Source organism: Oncorhynchus clarkii, chromosome 19 (assembly GCF_045791955.1).
Source record: "Oncorhynchus clarkii lewisi isolate Uvic-CL-2024 chromosome 19, UVic_Ocla_1.0, whole genome shotgun sequence".
NCBI classification, from domain to species: domain Eukaryota; kingdom Metazoa; phylum Chordata; class Actinopteri; order Salmoniformes; family Salmonidae; genus Oncorhynchus; species Oncorhynchus clarkii.
This window is the reverse complement of record NC_092165.1, coordinates 14,928,341-14,943,554: the sequence shown is the minus strand read 5'-3', so window position 1 is coordinate 14,943,554 and position 15,214 is coordinate 14,928,341. Positions and strand designations below refer to the sequence as shown.

The 15,214-nt window shown below is 43.1% G+C and overlaps 3 protein-coding genes across 5 annotated transcripts; 1 reads left to right on the top strand and 2 right to left on the bottom strand.

The window, feature by feature from the left end:
• Nucleotides 1-2,188: 2,188 nt before the first annotated feature.
• On the bottom strand, nucleotides 2,189-6,715 carry LOC139374812 (uncharacterized). Of its 2 annotated transcripts, XM_071115956.1 has the most exons (5): nucleotides 6,618-6,715; nucleotides 6,267-6,376; nucleotides 5,913-6,036; nucleotides 3,880-3,957; nucleotides 2,189-3,351 (listed from the first exon to the last, which is right to left on the bottom strand). In XM_071115956.1, exons 1-5 carry the CDS (start codon nucleotides 6,705-6,707, stop codon nucleotides 2,437-2,439), a joined length of 1,317 nt encoding a protein of 438 aa, XP_070972057.1. In that variant the 5' UTR covers nucleotides 6,708-6,715; the 3' UTR covers nucleotides 2,189-2,436. The 2 variants fall into 2 exon arrangements, with proteins under 2 accessions (XP_070972057.1, XP_070972058.1); XM_071115957.1 differs by lacking the exon at nucleotides 3,880-3,957.
• A 376-nt stretch (nucleotides 6,716-7,091) lies between these two features.
• LOC139374809 (uncharacterized) lies at nucleotides 7,092-9,932 on the bottom strand. The gene is made up of 3 exons (XM_071115953.1): nucleotides 9,442-9,932; nucleotides 8,873-9,003; nucleotides 7,092-8,668 (listed from the first exon to the last, which is right to left on the bottom strand). The coding sequence occupies exons 1-3, from the start codon at nucleotides 9,698-9,700 to the stop codon at nucleotides 7,550-7,552; spliced, it is 1,509 nt and encodes a 502-aa protein (XP_070972054.1). The 5' UTR covers nucleotides 9,701-9,932; the 3' UTR covers nucleotides 7,092-7,549.
• A 1,772-nt stretch (nucleotides 9,933-11,704) lies between these two features.
• On the top strand, nucleotides 11,705-14,714 carry LOC139374799 (uncharacterized). 2 transcript variants are annotated; one of them, XM_071115942.1, is made up of 4 exons: nucleotides 11,705-12,143; nucleotides 12,801-12,931; nucleotides 12,999-13,038; nucleotides 13,153-14,714. In XM_071115942.1, the coding sequence occupies exons 1-4, from the start codon at nucleotides 11,885-11,887 to the stop codon at nucleotides 14,301-14,303; spliced, it is 1,581 nt and encodes a 526-aa protein (XP_070972043.1). In that variant the 5' UTR covers nucleotides 11,705-11,884; the 3' UTR covers nucleotides 14,304-14,714. The 2 variants fall into 2 exon arrangements, with proteins under 2 accessions (XP_070972043.1, XP_070972044.1); XM_071115943.1 differs by lacking the exon at nucleotides 12,999-13,038 and having other exon boundaries at nucleotides 11,715-12,143; nucleotides 13,137-14,590.
• Nucleotides 14,715-15,214: the final 500 nt, after the last annotated feature.

Genomic DNA, 15,214 nt, shown 5'->3' with positions numbered 1-15,214 from the left:
TCGCTGCAAAGCATTTTTGAAATCGGACACGATGGGTAGATTAACAAGAAGTTTATCTTTCATTTGCTGTATTGGACTTAATGTGTGAAAGTTCCGCCTTTTATTATTAACCTTTTCAGCGGAATGTTGTCGAGGGGTTCCGCTAGCGGAACGCCTGCCCTAGAAAGGTTAATAATAATTTTAAGGCCAGGGACCACAGGCTAATAAGGATATTTTTTCTTTACTCTCATCAGACTGAAACTTTACCAGTTGAAAGTATACATAAATACAAGATATTATATTACAAGTTTTATTTATTTAAAATTTAAAATATGCAAATCGTCCTTAAATATGCGCTAATTTGCATATAATGATAATCTGTTTTTCAACACATTGCTTCAAGGCAGAATGTTTTTTTTTGTTTTATTGTGTTAAGACACTCAATGGTCAGTCTTTTACAGATCAGTTTATTAAAATATTGCCAATTCATGGAATTATTTAAAATACACTTCAGTATGACGGATGCATATATTGCATATATTTACACATAAAATGACACTTAAAATCAGAACGATACAAGATATATATAAAAAAGCCCCTGTAAAAGTCTGACTAAAAGACCTAAGAACTTGTGTGTGGAATAATGGGAATGTACGTCCTTTGAAGACTGAGAAAATGAATTTGCGTACCGGGAACATGTCATTTTGAGAAAATGCCCGATAAAGACGCTAATGCAATTAGAATGTACTTTCCAAAAATATGACAATTTATGTCACATTAATGAAACTCTTATTCATATATCACTTCTAAACTGAAAAGTAAACATCAAATATACATTTTACAAATATATTAGCACGTTTAATACATTTGTTTCAAGCAATAGAGCATTTGCTTTGAATACTCGTCTGTTGGGCAAATATGCAGTCTTAGGGCAAATTCTCATATCGCTTTGCTCAATTTGTCACATACAAGGATTCTGTATGGCTGTTGAAATGTGCAGAACATTAATCAGCTATGCCTGCCCCATATGTAAGGCCCTCTTTGAGTTATTGCTGGTGACGCTTTACTTTTTTGACTGTGTCATGGGACCTCTTGGCACACTCCATTGAAGCAGCATCAGCTCTCACAACTCCTCTCTGATTGCTCCAGTGTCACCAAAGTGCTTTCAAGCCACAATTTGTTCATCAACTTTGTTATAGCAGTGGCTCCCTCATTGAACGTGGGTATTGCCGTACTGGCTGTTCCGTCAATGCGTCTTTTGCCCACGAAGACAGTTTTGGGGCATCGTGACCATATTTACAGAGTTCAGACATTCATTTGCATTCTGGGTTCCTCCGTGCTACATTCTTTTGAGGACGTTATCATTTGACATATGATATACAGGTGCCATTTTCTGCGAAACATCTCTATTAAAAATGTATGGCCTCCAAGTTTTTTTATGACAGGGTCGATCTTCACCATTTTCTATGGCTCGCTGGTACCAGCACCAATGCACACACCTATCCCGTAGTTGGAAGTGAATCATCTCTTGTTCCAAGTGCCATCGAAGGATACATTAATGTCTATGATGGCATCCTCATTCAGAAACTTTGCTGTGTCTGGGTCTATAATTGCGTATGCTCTTCTAATTATCTTTGTAGCACTCTCCGTTGACTAGTAGCCCTCTGTGAATTTCTGCAACTAAAGTAGGGGGAAAAGTACTTATTATGTCTGTCGACATTACAGACATAACTGCAGGACTAAATATCAGCATGTTACCCTATGTAAATATTAGCATATCAGCATGTATTTACTTTATGTTAAGCTCATTTCTCACCAATCACATTAGGCTACAGCCCTATGACACTGTAGGCCTATGTGACAGTCTCGTTGGATAGTTATGTCTTCCTATTACTCTGTTTTCTTAACTTTGAATACATTTGCTGGAGCAAGGAAATAAATATTATGTATACACAGCAAGTTACCTGACAATAATGGCCTACTCTCCCTTTTTATTCACCTGTCATGTCTCTGATATGAGCTGAGAAGCAAGGAAGGAATCCCTAGGACTTTGCTTATTTTCTTTAGAGCTGCATAACCAAGTCCAAGTTCGTGGGCTAGAAGAACCATCCTCATATTTATATCAAATGCCACATCTCCCGTGGAGCACTCCTGCAGCCTGTCAGGAAATGACTCATCTTTGGGTTAGTAAAAATACAGTAGAAATTAATACAATACAATTACTTTATTCCATCTACGTCAACCTCAGTACGGTAAATATTCAACTGTCCATGTTCTAGACTATGTTTAGGCTATTGTCTCTCTAAAAACAGGTATTTACAAAGTTAACAAAGGGTTTTAAGGAGAGGTATGTGATTAATTAACCTCTTGCCCCAAGACATTTCACATGATAAATATATTATGTCAGCTAAAAAATGGTTCTCAGATATCCCCTTTTGTACATCTCAAGCAACAATGCTACAATTTCTTCCCATTGTGGACACTCTTATGTCTGATAAGGTTACTCAAGAAGGCAAAGCTCTTGTAACACAATTTACACTTGAAGGGCCTCTCCTTGGTGTGAACAGTCTGGTGCCTCTTCACATAGTTCGCCTCAGTGAAACGCTTCCCACATGTGGGACATGCATGCGGCTTGTCTGCGTCCGACCTAACGCTTGGCCTCCCACGTTGTGAGCCAATGACACCGGAGGTAGAAGCAGGAGCCACCACCCTCAGTTGGTTAGTCTTTGAGCTCCTTCCTTGACCTCTACCCATTGTATGGGTGTTGTTGGGATTGTGTTCTGTGTTATGGGCTAGGTACCTCTTGTTGTGAACGCCCATCCTGACCATGTCTGTATTGGTGTGGTAAACCTGAGGTAGCTGAGGAAGGCTAGACCCAGGTCTTCTATGATGAGATCCTGAAGGGGAAGAGAGACTTCCTATTAGACTACCACCAGAGGGGTCTCCCACCACCCTCTGTGAAGGCTGAAGCCCAGGGTGACCTGCTCTGTTCATCATGGATACTGTGATGTTTGTATCATAGGAACAGGAGGGTCTATCTCTGTCTCTATCAGCTCCAGGCCCTGCTTCATCCCTGCACTGAGACTGTGAAGAGAAGGGTCTGGGCTGCAGACTGGATCCCTGACTGGAGCCTCTGTCTCTCTGATGACCACCAGGACTGAGGTTGTTCAGTCCACCTGTCCACTGGTTGTGTTCTGTGTGGTGGAGTCTCTGTCCCTCATGGTTCGGTCCTAGTTCCAAATCGGGAAGGAAGCGCGATGGTTCCTGATCCAGGGTTCTGATCCAGGGCCAGGGTTTGTGGCCAGCCGCCTCAAAGTTCCAGTCTCTCCCGCCAGCAACACCTGATATCAGCAGGTCCTCATGGACTGCAGACTGTAAAAACAAATTGCACAAAAGAGCATAAAGGTTTATATAAGAAACGCCTTGCTGTACAAACAGAAACATGATATTATAAAATGTTAACCAGTCAAGCCCATCTCTAATACTGTGATTCAAGTGCGTAACAATATGGAGCCATTGGAGTTTATTATAAAAAATGTCAATTTGTGTTGATCCAAGAATTAAGTATAATGTTTTGGTTCGACTGAGTTAAGGGAAACTCAGTCCCTGCAATGATGCAAAAATAACCAAGTCAGTCAGCACAGAGTTGAATATGTATTTAATTTAAACAAAATAGTCATATACTGACATAACTTTGAAGTACAGTCCTTTTATTGCACAAAACAATGTAACAAGTAGAATAACTTCTCCCTATGGTAACACTTGACCTTTTATTGTAAATCTGGTACCCTCACTTTGATAAAATACATTTTAGAATACTTTGGAAAAGGTTCAACGTTACATTGCACACATCTTCACCACTTCATGTTAAGTAAACATTAATTAAGGCACTATAATTACCTCACTATAAAAGCTGAAGCAGGGATGGGCAACTCCAGTCCTCGAGGGCATGATTGGTGTCACACTTTTTCTCCATCCCTAGCAAACACAGCTGATTAATCAAATTGCATTCTAAAATGAAGATCATGATTAGGTGATTATTGGAGTCAGGTGTGTTAGCTGGGGCAAAACTGTGACACCAAACAGGTCCTCGAGGACAGTAATTGCCCACCCCTGAGCTAAAGGGACATAGTTGTCACTTTTTATCAGTAAAGCATTTGCGTAGCAGTGCGTACAGGCGCATCTTGGTGCAGGTGGGAGAAGCTCTTCTCACTGTAGGGTTTCTGTAGGGTTTCTCACCTGTGTGGTGCCTGTTCAGTTTGGACGAGTGAGAGAAACTTGCTTGGCACAGATGGCAACCAAACAGATTTTCCCCCGTGTGTATCCTCTGGTGGATCTCCACCTGTTTGGGGAAACTGAAGGCTTGCCCACAGAACAAACACAGGAAGTGCTTATTATGGCCACTGGATCTACTGATAGCGTTACTACTACTGTCATTTGTCAATGGGCTTGTGTAGCCATTTAGTGTTGAGGCACTGGTATTGTCTGATGTCTGGTTTAACAGGAGAGTGTGAGGAGGACGAAGGCCAGGGAGTGTCTGTGTTGTCGCAGGGTCCATGTTTCAGTTGATAGATCCTATATAAAGGCAGGCTGAAGGCGGCACCTGTTAGGGCAGTGGTCACCAACTGGTCGATCGGCAAACATTTCTGTAAAAAACCCAATGATAAAGCCTTGCGTTCCTATTTATTTGTATTCGTCTCGCGCTGTTGGTGGTAGGTGCAACTGATTCAGCTGTGTTCCCACTGTACCTTCAGACACATGAAATGGGTCAACTCTGCTATCCCGGCAGGCCCGGAGAGCAAATCCAGAGCACTATAGGCCTACCCCCGGCCAATCGGACGGCTCAGATTACTGTGTCTGCAGTAACGTAGCAAGCTTAAAAGAAAGCTACAGCCAAGTTGATACTGTGAGATTTCAAAACGTTTCAAACCATGACTAGAGAAAGACTGTCAACGAATACAGCAAAGAGCTGCTGTTTATATGAGTGAGTTCATGTTTAAGTTCTTACTCAGAACTGTCAACACTTTGTATTCAACACTTTTATAAGCCATAAAATGCACATTCTTCCTACTTCCACTAGCACTACAACCAGCACTGTAGTTGTAATGAATGAGTAGGAAAGTGTGGTAGGCTTGCGTTGTTGTTGTTATTTGCGGCTTGTTTTTGTTTTTTCATATCGAAGAATATTTCACCTTCTCTGTTCATAAGGGTAACAACATGTGCATGAGGCAGACATAATGGGGTGCGACTCCAGACCTTTTTAGTCAGTGACAGCAGCGGAAAGAGTGAGTGCCAGGACACTGGGAGGCAGAGCCCATCTGCTGCTCTCTCCCTCAGCTGAGACTGACCATCAGATGCAGGCACCATCAGCCCAGTAAAATAAAAATAAACTATTTAAATGTATGCTCACTCAGCTGTGCCTCACAAGTAATACAACAACTGATCTATTGCCGGTGTGATCATGTAGCCTATCTCAAATGTTGAAATATATTTTTTTACAAATTGTCCAAACAATGTATTGGCAGGGAAAGTCAAGCAAAGCCAATATGCGGTGATAATGTATTGGGCCTATAGCCTACTTCACAAACCTCAAACCTCACCGTTTTTAATAGGTTCATGTTGCATAAGCTTGCATTTTGACTCAGAAAGTGATCTTTACTCAGAAAAGGTTAGTGACCACTGTGTTAGGGGGTTAACCTGAGGCACCATCAGTCTCTCTGAATCACAACTATAGGAGCAGCGCCTGTTCTCTCCCGCCGCATACGGACACCTCCCTGTCCTGGATGGAATCTACGCCTTGTCCTGGTCTCAGCCAGTCTGTTGTCATGGAGACTAAGTTCGGATGTTGTTTTGTGTTCAACTGTCTGTTTCTGGTTGTGGTTAACAGTGTTGTTCCCCAGCCCAGAGTTGTGGACGCTGTTCCATCCACTGACCTCCACTATATCACCGCTGGTCCTGTCTTGCTCAGTGATGTTGTCCCCTGGGTCCTTGGCTGCACCGGTCTGGGAATCCAAGATGACTGCCCAGTCTCCTCTGTTAGCCTCCAGCCACCCACCTACAAGAAGAGGTCAGAAAATAGACTAAAAACATGGCAGAGAAAACTCTACATATGGAGTTTTTTTGTCAATTACCTGGTCAAGTTCATACATTATGTGTATGTAAACATAAGTTGTATTGATTTAATTTAATGAATGAAGAAAATACAGACAAGAAAATTGTCAGGCGCATCAGTTTTCCCATTGAAGATCTATTACTGTATGTAGGCTATATGTATTTCTCTCTTAACTTGCTCCCCCATCTTAGGTCCACTCAGCAGATCAATGCTCACTGGTCCGTCTTCTATTGTCTCCTCTTTGACCAGCAGCAGATGAGGCTTCCCATCCTCAATGTCTACTGACTGTAAGAGATACAGAGTGAGAGGGTGTTGGATCAAGACATCTGATATCAGCACCCTGCTATGGACCATCTTCTGATTGGGCAATGAAGGATTGCTATGAGTACTATGCAACATGTAAGTTAATTTGCTACTGGTTAGATAACTCAAAGACATTGTCCCACACTTTTGACAAAATATATCAAGACCTGGGCCCGTATCCACAAAGTCGAATATCATTCAGACAGTAGTTCAGTGGGCTCACCTCAGTGAGACTGTGTGTGGTCCTGTGTTGCGCAGCTGGGTCCTCTGTGGGTTCAGGAGGAGGTTTAGGCTGGTTGTCCTCCATGACCATGGTCCCCTCAGGGTTCCCCAGACCCTCCTCACACTCCTCCTCCTGGAAGAGACAGGTGATACAGATTACAGACATACACTCCCTCAGGTACGTACACACACACACACGGATAACAAAACACTTGGAGTGTTTACCCATCCCCACTACGTTTGAGTCCTATACTGTAGTCACAGAATGACTTCATTGTTATTAAACCCATCATGGTTGATGTAAATATGATGATGTGGGTAAATATAAGTCAGCTATGTCATCATCAGACAAACCTGACTAAACTATTTTGACATGTACAGTAGGTGTTTGTTAGTGTGTGGATATGTGTACGTATATTTATTATATTTAAGTCTATATTGATTATAAAGCGCTTCCTTAATGAAAGTCTAAGAATGAAAAGTCCAATTTTATGTTTATTGAACAAGTGTCAAATACACCATATGAATACCACACGTAAAAATCTGCATGAACTTTTTTTATTAAAAGTGTCTTGGGAAAAAATGTATTGACGATGGAAGTAATGAAACATGCATTTGCGGACATCATATATCCTACACAGTACAAACACAATATGTAACAGACTTTTTAGGCTTATATATATATGTCACACAATGTCTGGATGCAATATTCTACCCAGGAATATTAAACACTGAAATCGGTTACTCTCGTTATTCCAAATGCATCTGCTGATCTTTTCTGTTGACAACAATCAAAATGAATCTTTGTCTTTAATGCAGGGTTTGATCTAAATGTCAGAAGATATGGAGTGGAGTGGTTTTTCTGCTGGTGTATACTGAGGTAGCTCCTTTCCGAGAACCTCTTCCTGCAGTGCGTACAGGCAAATGGCCTCCTCACGTGTGGACCTTCAGGTGCCTTTTCAGGTCACCTGCCTGGGCGAAGCGCATGGGACACTGGGTACAGCTGTAGGGTTTCTCCCCTGTGTGCACCCTCTGGTGCCGCTTCAGGTCACCAGCCTGGGCGAAGCACATGTGACACTGGGTACAGCTGAAGGGTTTCACCCCTGTGTGGACCCTCTGGTGCCTCTTCAGGTTGCCCGCATGGGCAAAGCGCATGTGACACTGGATACAGGTGAAGGGTTTCACCCCTGTGTGGACCCTCTGATGGATCTCCACCTTCTGGGAACAGCTGAAGCCTTTGTTACAGAACATGCAGAGAAACCGCTTCTCTTTACCACCCGTTGTTGTTGCCCCTTCCCGCTCCTTGGCCTTTTGATCATTTGAGTTCGATACCTGTTCGAAAAGGACGCTGCCTTGTGAATTGGAAGGTGCCATCAACATGGTCACTCGGTGTAAAGGGGAGTGGGTTGCGACATTTAGATTGGTCTCTAAGCTTTCCCTGTAGTATAAGAAGTCACTTGTGTTGCCCTGCGAGTGTCCTTTTCCTAAGTGAGTCTCGTCTGCATTCCATGTCAGAGGAGCGTCATCCTCCACTTTCACAGTCACCTCATCTACGACCAGACCCTCCCCTTTCTTATCTAGGAACCCTTCAGAGTTTACACTACTACTGTACTGGTTCCAGTCCCCTCTCATTGGATTAGTCTGTGTATCTAAGCCCATAGGCAAGTCACCAGACATCATCTGTGTCCCTGTAGCATATGAACAGGACGGATCATTGTGAGTCTGTAACGAGTTACCTGAGTCCTGATGGGACAAAACCGTCCTCGAGCTACCGTAAAGTATATACTCTGTGCAGGGAGCAGGGGGACAGCCCAGTCGCCCCAGGCCCGTTAAAGTCTTTGTGTCTGACTTGAGGACGGCGTTCGGCGTTCCACTGACCTCCGTGCCACTTCGTTGGGTCCTGGGCTGCACTGGGGCAGTGGTGGGTTCATCCATGGCTACAGGGGGCTCTCTAGCCGCACCAGTCTGGATGTCTCTGCTATGCTGTGGGTCCTCCTGTCCTTCAGACCTCTCCTGCTTGACCCCAGGACCTGCATCCTCTGCATCTGCAGACTGACATAAGAAGAGAGGAGTTTATTACCGATACATGAGTTGAGTTGGATAACAATGTCGTAGGGAAGATAACAATGCCTCTATGGCAGATTAATTAGGATGTACACGTAAGCAAGTGAATAGCTGAGGGGAGCCTTTCTGAAATAAACAGGCCACGTTTGATTTACAAATAACACCATTTTTATGCAACACTATTACACTAACTTCTATCATGATAATGTGCTGGGTTGAGGTTCCACTCCCCTCATCAACAGTGATTGGTTGGTCATCTCTCCATGTATTGTGTCCCACAGGCTTCGCAAAGCTCCTGTGGCCTCCAGTGAGATGTCCTTCACCTGAGAGCGTTTGGGGGAAAGAGGTGGTTAGGTTTGCTACTGTCAATGTTCAACTGTATATTGTCCATTATTGACAATGTCTAGAAATGGCAAGGACATAAGGTAATTTATCTTGATATACAGGGCGGTAGGTAGCCTAGCGGTTAGAGCGTTGGGCCAGTAACCAGATGGTTGCTGGTTTGAATACCCAAGCCAACAGGGTTTTTACTATCTATGTATTATGTTCCATGTATTACATTGTTTTCATTGATTAAATCATAGGCCATGCTGTAAATTAATAATCAGGTTAGAATATATTGTTTCTTTGCTAAATAATCTGGGGAATTATTGCATACTATCCAAAAACGGACCAAGACCCAATTCTGGGTAACACCTATGAACACATGTGCAGCTGAGAACGGGGCGACAACCCATGCCTTCTGAAAAACGTAACGTTACCTCTTGACATTCCTCTGTATTTGTCGAGGATCTTGACACTGCTGGGTCGATTGGCGAGGACGCGCTCCCGTGACACCTTCAGTTCCAGTAGCTGTAGTCTCCTCCGCAAAGACCTGTTTTCTTTCTGGCTTTGAGTTATTTCCAAACGAAACACTGCATAGTCGTCGTCTACAAGTTTACAGATCTCTGCCACGGCTGCATTCGCTAGCACCTCCATGATGGAGGCTATTTGAGTTTGAAAAACCATACAGTTAGCCATTGTTAGCAGCTAGCTAGCTAGCGTTACCTAGATAACACCTATCAACCAAGTCCTGTCTCCAACGCGAATTAAAGACTACATGTCGTAAGTATGTGATGCTGTGCAGTTAAATTATTCCTATTTTTGTATTCCAGGGTGTTAATAATTAATAAAATCTAAATAACAACAAAAACGCTAACGTGGAAAATGTTCTTAGTGTTCACTTCCGTTTACACTCTTCTTCGTGTGGCTTTCCCGGCAGACTAGACGCTTAGTTGCGTATTGCTGTCTTTCACCGGTCGTAGTGTGAATTTCACATTTTGTTCACAGAAAAGTAGATTGGGGGGATTTAATTGCACCACCATCTTACCCTACATACACGCCACTATTCCCAACAAACCCACCACCTCTTCCCACTACTTTGGCCCTAAAAGTTATCTGCTACTACTACCAAATCAATCTTCTGGAATTTCTGTTCCATCTGTGCAGTGCAATTAAGACAATGGGATGATTCTGTTCAACATGAATGGAGATCAGGGATTTATTGTGGGAATTTAGGTCATCAAAGTATTATTACATTTCACTTGTTTTTCTTACAATGTACTCATATATACATTTTATTATTGTATCGGGTATTTTTTTTAAATATATTTTGTGTTAAAATAAAGCAAATGTTATGTCTTTTTTTTGCATAAATAAACATTGTTCTTGAATATATTAAAACATTAACATAAAAGGGAGGAACAAGGCTGCAACCACCAATCACTTGCTCCGTCTACCCAACCTGTACTCACCTAGACTGTCACGTTGTCACGTTCTCTTGCATAATTCAACGAGCGAGTTAAAAATCAACATGCTTAGCTCTAGATTACACCTATCTAAACATACATTACATTGTGAGATCAGACGTAATATCACTATGCAGAAAAATGTATCCATGCTTTTGTTACTTCTAGGTTAGACTACTGCAATGCTCTACTTTCCGGCTACCCGGATAAAGCACTAAATAAACTTCAGTAAGTGTTAAATACGGCTGCTAGAATCCTGACTAGAACCAAAAAAATGTATCATATTACTCCAGTGCTAGCCTCCCTACACTGGCTTTACTGCTAACCTACAAAGCATTACATGGGCTTGCTCCTACCTATCTCTCTGATTTGGTCCTGCCGTACATACCTACACGTACGCTATGGTCACAAGATGCAGGCCTCCTAATTGTCCCTAGAATTTCTAAGCAAACAGCTGGAGCCAGGGCTTTCTCCTATAGAGCTCCATTTTTATGGAACGGTCTGCCTACCCATGTGAGAGACGCAAACTCAGTCTCAACCTTTAAGTCTTTACTGAAGACTCATCTCTTCAGTGGGTCATATGATTGAGTGTAGTCTGGCCCAGGAGTGTGAAGGTGAACGGAAAGGAGCCTGAGTAGGCCCCATCACCAGCAGCAGGACCCAGAAATGATTCATGTGAAGAAAGTGGATTTTGTGGATCTTATAGCGATAGGAGTAAATGGCACTGCACAAGTTGAAAAGAAGTCAAGAAAGATAGACTTCACTTCTGCAACGGAACACTTTCTAGGATTAAAATATTTGACGAGGCTCTACATGGAGTACTGTCTCATGCAGTCCCACCTCTACATGGAGTACTGTCTCATGCAGTCCCACCTCTACATGCAGTACTGTCTCATGCAGTCCCACCTCTACATGGAGTACTGTCTCATGCAGTCCCACCTCTACATGGAGTACTGTCTCATGCAGTCCCACCTCTACATGGAGTACTGTCTCATGCAGTCCCACCTCTCAGGCCACAGAGCCCGAACAGGGTATTTTGTTTTTCATGACTGAAGGAAATGGGAATGTAGTTTTGTAAATGTTTTGTAAAATGTTATTTTCCCATCCCCATAATGGAATTCACATTTATTTTATGATTTTTTTCCCCCCACCCCCGTCCAGTTGGTGGCGGCAGTACACCATTTGCGTGTAGTTCGCCATAAAACCTCACAGAAGAAGAAGTTAACGGAAGTAAGCGTTGACCAAGAACAATTTTCACGTTAGCGTTTTTGTTAGATTCATTAACACAAATGGAACTTAAACTATGACTAATTTAACTGCACACCATCACATATTTGCCCCAGGTAGTCTTTAATTTGCGTTGGAGACAAGACTTGGTTGATAGATGTTAGGTAACGCTAGCTAGTAGCTGTTAACAATGGATAACGGTATGGTTTTTCACACTCAAATAGCCTCCATCATGGAGGTGCTAGCGAATGCAGCCGTGGCAGAGATCTGTAAACTCGTAGACGACGACTATGCAGTGTTTCGTTTGGAAATTTCCCAAAGCCAGAAAGAAAACAGGGGATTGCGGAGGAAACTACAGCAACTGGAACTGAAGGTGGCACGGGAGCGCGTCCTCGCCAGTCGTCCCAGTAGTGTCAAGATCCTCGACCGATACAGAGGAATGGCAAGAGGTACATTTAGCAGAAGGTCGAGCTGCGCGGCCTGTCTCCCCACTGCACTTGTGTAACTTTAGATGTGTTAACCAGAATTGGGTCTTGGTCAGTTTTTGGATAGTATGCAATAATTCCTCTGATTACTTAGCTATCTTGCACAAACACACCATATCATATTCTAACCAGGTTCTTTATTTACTGCATTTCCTATTATTTATGTATTGAAAACAATATGATGCCTAGAACATCATCAATTGATCTATAAATAGTATATCAAGAAGTTATGCAAAGTGTTACTTTACATCCTTGCCAATTCTAGACCGTGTCAATAGGTTATAATATACCGTTGAGCATTGACAGTAGCTAACCTAACCACTTCTTTAATTAAGCAATAAGCCTGAGGGGATGTGGTATATGGCCAATATACCATGGTGCCTGGGCTGTTCTTATGGACAATGCAACACGGAGTGTCTGGATACAGCCCGTAGCCGTGGTATATTGGCCATATACCACAAACCCCCAGAGGTGCCTTATTGCAATTATAAACTGGTTACAAATGTAATTACAGAAGTAAATGTTTTGCCATACCTGTGGTATACAGTCTGACATGGCTGTCAGCCAATCAGCATTCAGGGCTCGAACCACCCAGCTTATAACCCCTAATAATTCTCTCAGGTGAAGGACATCTCACTGGAGGCCACAGGAACTTTGTGAAGCCAGCGGGACACGGTACATGGAGAGATGACCAACCAATCACTGTTGACGAGGGAAGTGGAACCTCAACTCAGCACGTTATCATGATAGAGGTTAGTGAAATAGTGTTGCATTAAAAATTAGTTACTTTGTGAATAAAATGTGTTCTGTTTATTTCAGAAAGGCTCCCCTCAGCTATTTACTAGTTTCCATTTACATCGTAATTTAACTGCCATCGGGGAGTTTGTTAGACTTCCCTATGACATTGTTATCCAATTCAACTCATGTACCAGTAATAACTTCCTTTCTTCTTGTCAGTCTGCAGAGGCAGCAGGTCCTGCGGTCAAGCTGGAGAGGTCTGAAGGAGAAGAGGACCCATGGCACAGTAGAAACATTCAGACTGGAACGGCTGGCGTGCACCCTGTAGCCACAGAGGACCCCACCACCGCCACAGTGCAGCCCAGGACCCAACACAGCATCACGGAGGTCAGTGGAACGCCGGAGGTTAGTGGAACGCAGAACGTCTTCCTCAAGTCAGAAACAGATATCGAGACTCTAACGGTGCTGGACCGACTGGGCTGTCCTCCTGCTCCCCACTCAGAGCATTTACTTTATGGTAACACGAGCCCGAGGACAGTTTTGTCTCATCAGGACCCAAGTGACTCGTTACAGACTGGCAATGATCCATCCTGTTCATACTCTACAGGGACAGAGATGATACCTGGTGACATACCTGTGGGCTTAGATACACAGACTAATCCAATGAGAGGGAACTGGAACCAGTACAGTAGTAGTGTATATTCTGAAGGGTGCCTAGATAAGAAAGGGGAGGGTCTGGTCGTAGATGAGGTAAAAGTGGAGGGCGACACTCCTCTGACATGGAATGCAGACGAGACTCAGTTAGAAGGACACTCGCAGGGCAACACTAGTGACTTCTTAAACTACAGGGAGAGCTTAGAGACAAATCTAAATGTCGCAACCAACTCCCCTTTACATGCGTTCAGGGATCGCGACCCAGTGTCTAAGTCGATGGCACCTTCCGATTCACACGGCCGCATCCTTTTCAATCAGGTATTGAACTCAAACAACAGGGCTCGAGCTCAGGCTCAGGGAGGGGGAGCCACATCAGGCAATAGTAAAGAGAAACGGTTCCTCTGCATGTTCTGTAACAAAGGCTTCAGCTGCCTCCAGAAGGTGGAGGTCCACCAGAGGATCCACACTGGGGTGAAACCCTTCAGCTGTACCCAGTGTCACATGTGCTTCAGCCAAGCTGGCACCCTGAAGAGGCATCATAGGGTCCACACAGGTGAGAAACCATTCAGCTGTACCCAGTGTCACATGCGCTTCGCCCAGGCTGGTGACCTGAAGAGGCACCAGAGGGTCCACACAGGAGAGAGGCCCTTCACCTGTATGCACTGCAGGAGGAGGTTCTCAGAGAGGAGTTGCCTCTGGACACACCAGCAGAAAAACCATTCCACTGTATAACATAGAAAGTAAAAATTCCACCCAACAGCTTCTGACTTTTAGATCAAACCCTACATTAAAGACAAAGATTTATTTTCATTGTTGTCAGTAGAAAAGATCCACAGATGAATTTGGAATAATGAGAGTAACAGATTTCAGTGTTCAATATTACTGGGTAGAATATTGAATCCAGACATTGTGTGATATATAAGGCATATAAGCCTAAAGTCTGATACATATTGTGTTTGTACTGTGTAGTCTATACGATTTTCACAAATGCCCTTTTCATTGCTTCCATTCAACAACTTATTTTTGTCCCCCCAAGACACTTGAATGAATGCAGTTGTTTTTGTTGATGTGTATGTGTGGTTTTCATATGATATATTTAACACTTGTTTATGTTTAATAAACACAAAATGTGACTTTTCATTCTAAGACTTTCATTGAGACTCTCTTTAGTATACATCACATCTGATCTCACCCTATTCTGCATACATACAACAGTGCTTTATAACCAATATACACTTACTAAATATACCTACACATACCCACACACTAACAAACACCTACTGTACACGTCATTATAGTTTAGTCAGGTTTTTCTGATGATGACTTTTGACTTATCATAGCTGACTTGTTTTTACCTACATCATCATATTTATGTCCACCATGATGGGTTTAACAACAATGAAGTCATTATATAACTACAGTATAGGACTCAAAAATAGTGGGGATGGGTAAACACTCCATGTTGAAAGTGTGTTTATTATCTGTGTGTATGTACCTGAGGGAGTGTATGTCTGTGTAATCTGCATCACGTCTCTCTTCCAGGAGGAGGAGGGTCCAGAGGTGCTGCGGATGAAGGAGGAGGGGTGTGAGGAGGGTCTGGGGAACATGGTCATGGAGGACAACCAAACTACACCTCCTCCTGA

Bases quoted from the DNA above. Each gene is read 5' to 3' on its own strand.
- LOC139374812 (XM_071115956.1), bottom strand. From the start codon at position 6,707: ATGGTCATGGAGGACAACCAGCCTAAACCTCCTCCTGAACCCACAGAG. The intron at 6,377-6,617 runs GTGAGCCCACTG...TATCTCTTACAG, and splicing joins CCACACACAGTCTCACTGAG to TCAGTAGACATTGAGGATGG. The intron at 6,037-6,266 runs AGTTAAGAGAGA...ACCTCTTCTTGT, and splicing joins GGACCTAAGATGGGGGAGCA to AGGTGGGTGGCTGGAGGCTA.
- LOC139374799 (XM_071115942.1), top strand. From the start codon at position 11,885: ATGGATAACGGTATGGTTTTTCACACTCAAATAGCCTCCATCATGGAG. The intron at 12,144-12,800 runs GTACATTTAGCA...TAATTCTCTCAG, and splicing joins ATACAGAGGAATGGCAAGAG to GTGAAGGACATCTCACTGGA. The intron at 12,932-12,998 runs GTTAGTGAAATA...TGTTTATTTCAG, and splicing joins AGCACGTTATCATGATAGAG to AAAGGCTCCCCTCAGCTATT.
- LOC139374809 (XM_071115953.1), bottom strand. From the start codon at position 9,700: ATGGCTAACTGTATGGTTTTTCAAACTCAAATAGCCTCCATCATGGAG. The intron at 9,004-9,441 runs GTAACGTTACGT...AAACGCTCTCAG, and splicing joins ATACAGAGGAATGTCAAGAG to GTGAAGGACATCTCACTGGA. The intron at 8,669-8,872 runs GTTAGTGTAATA...TTCTTATGTCAG, and splicing joins AGCACATTATCATGATAGAA to TCTGCAGATGCAGAGGATGC.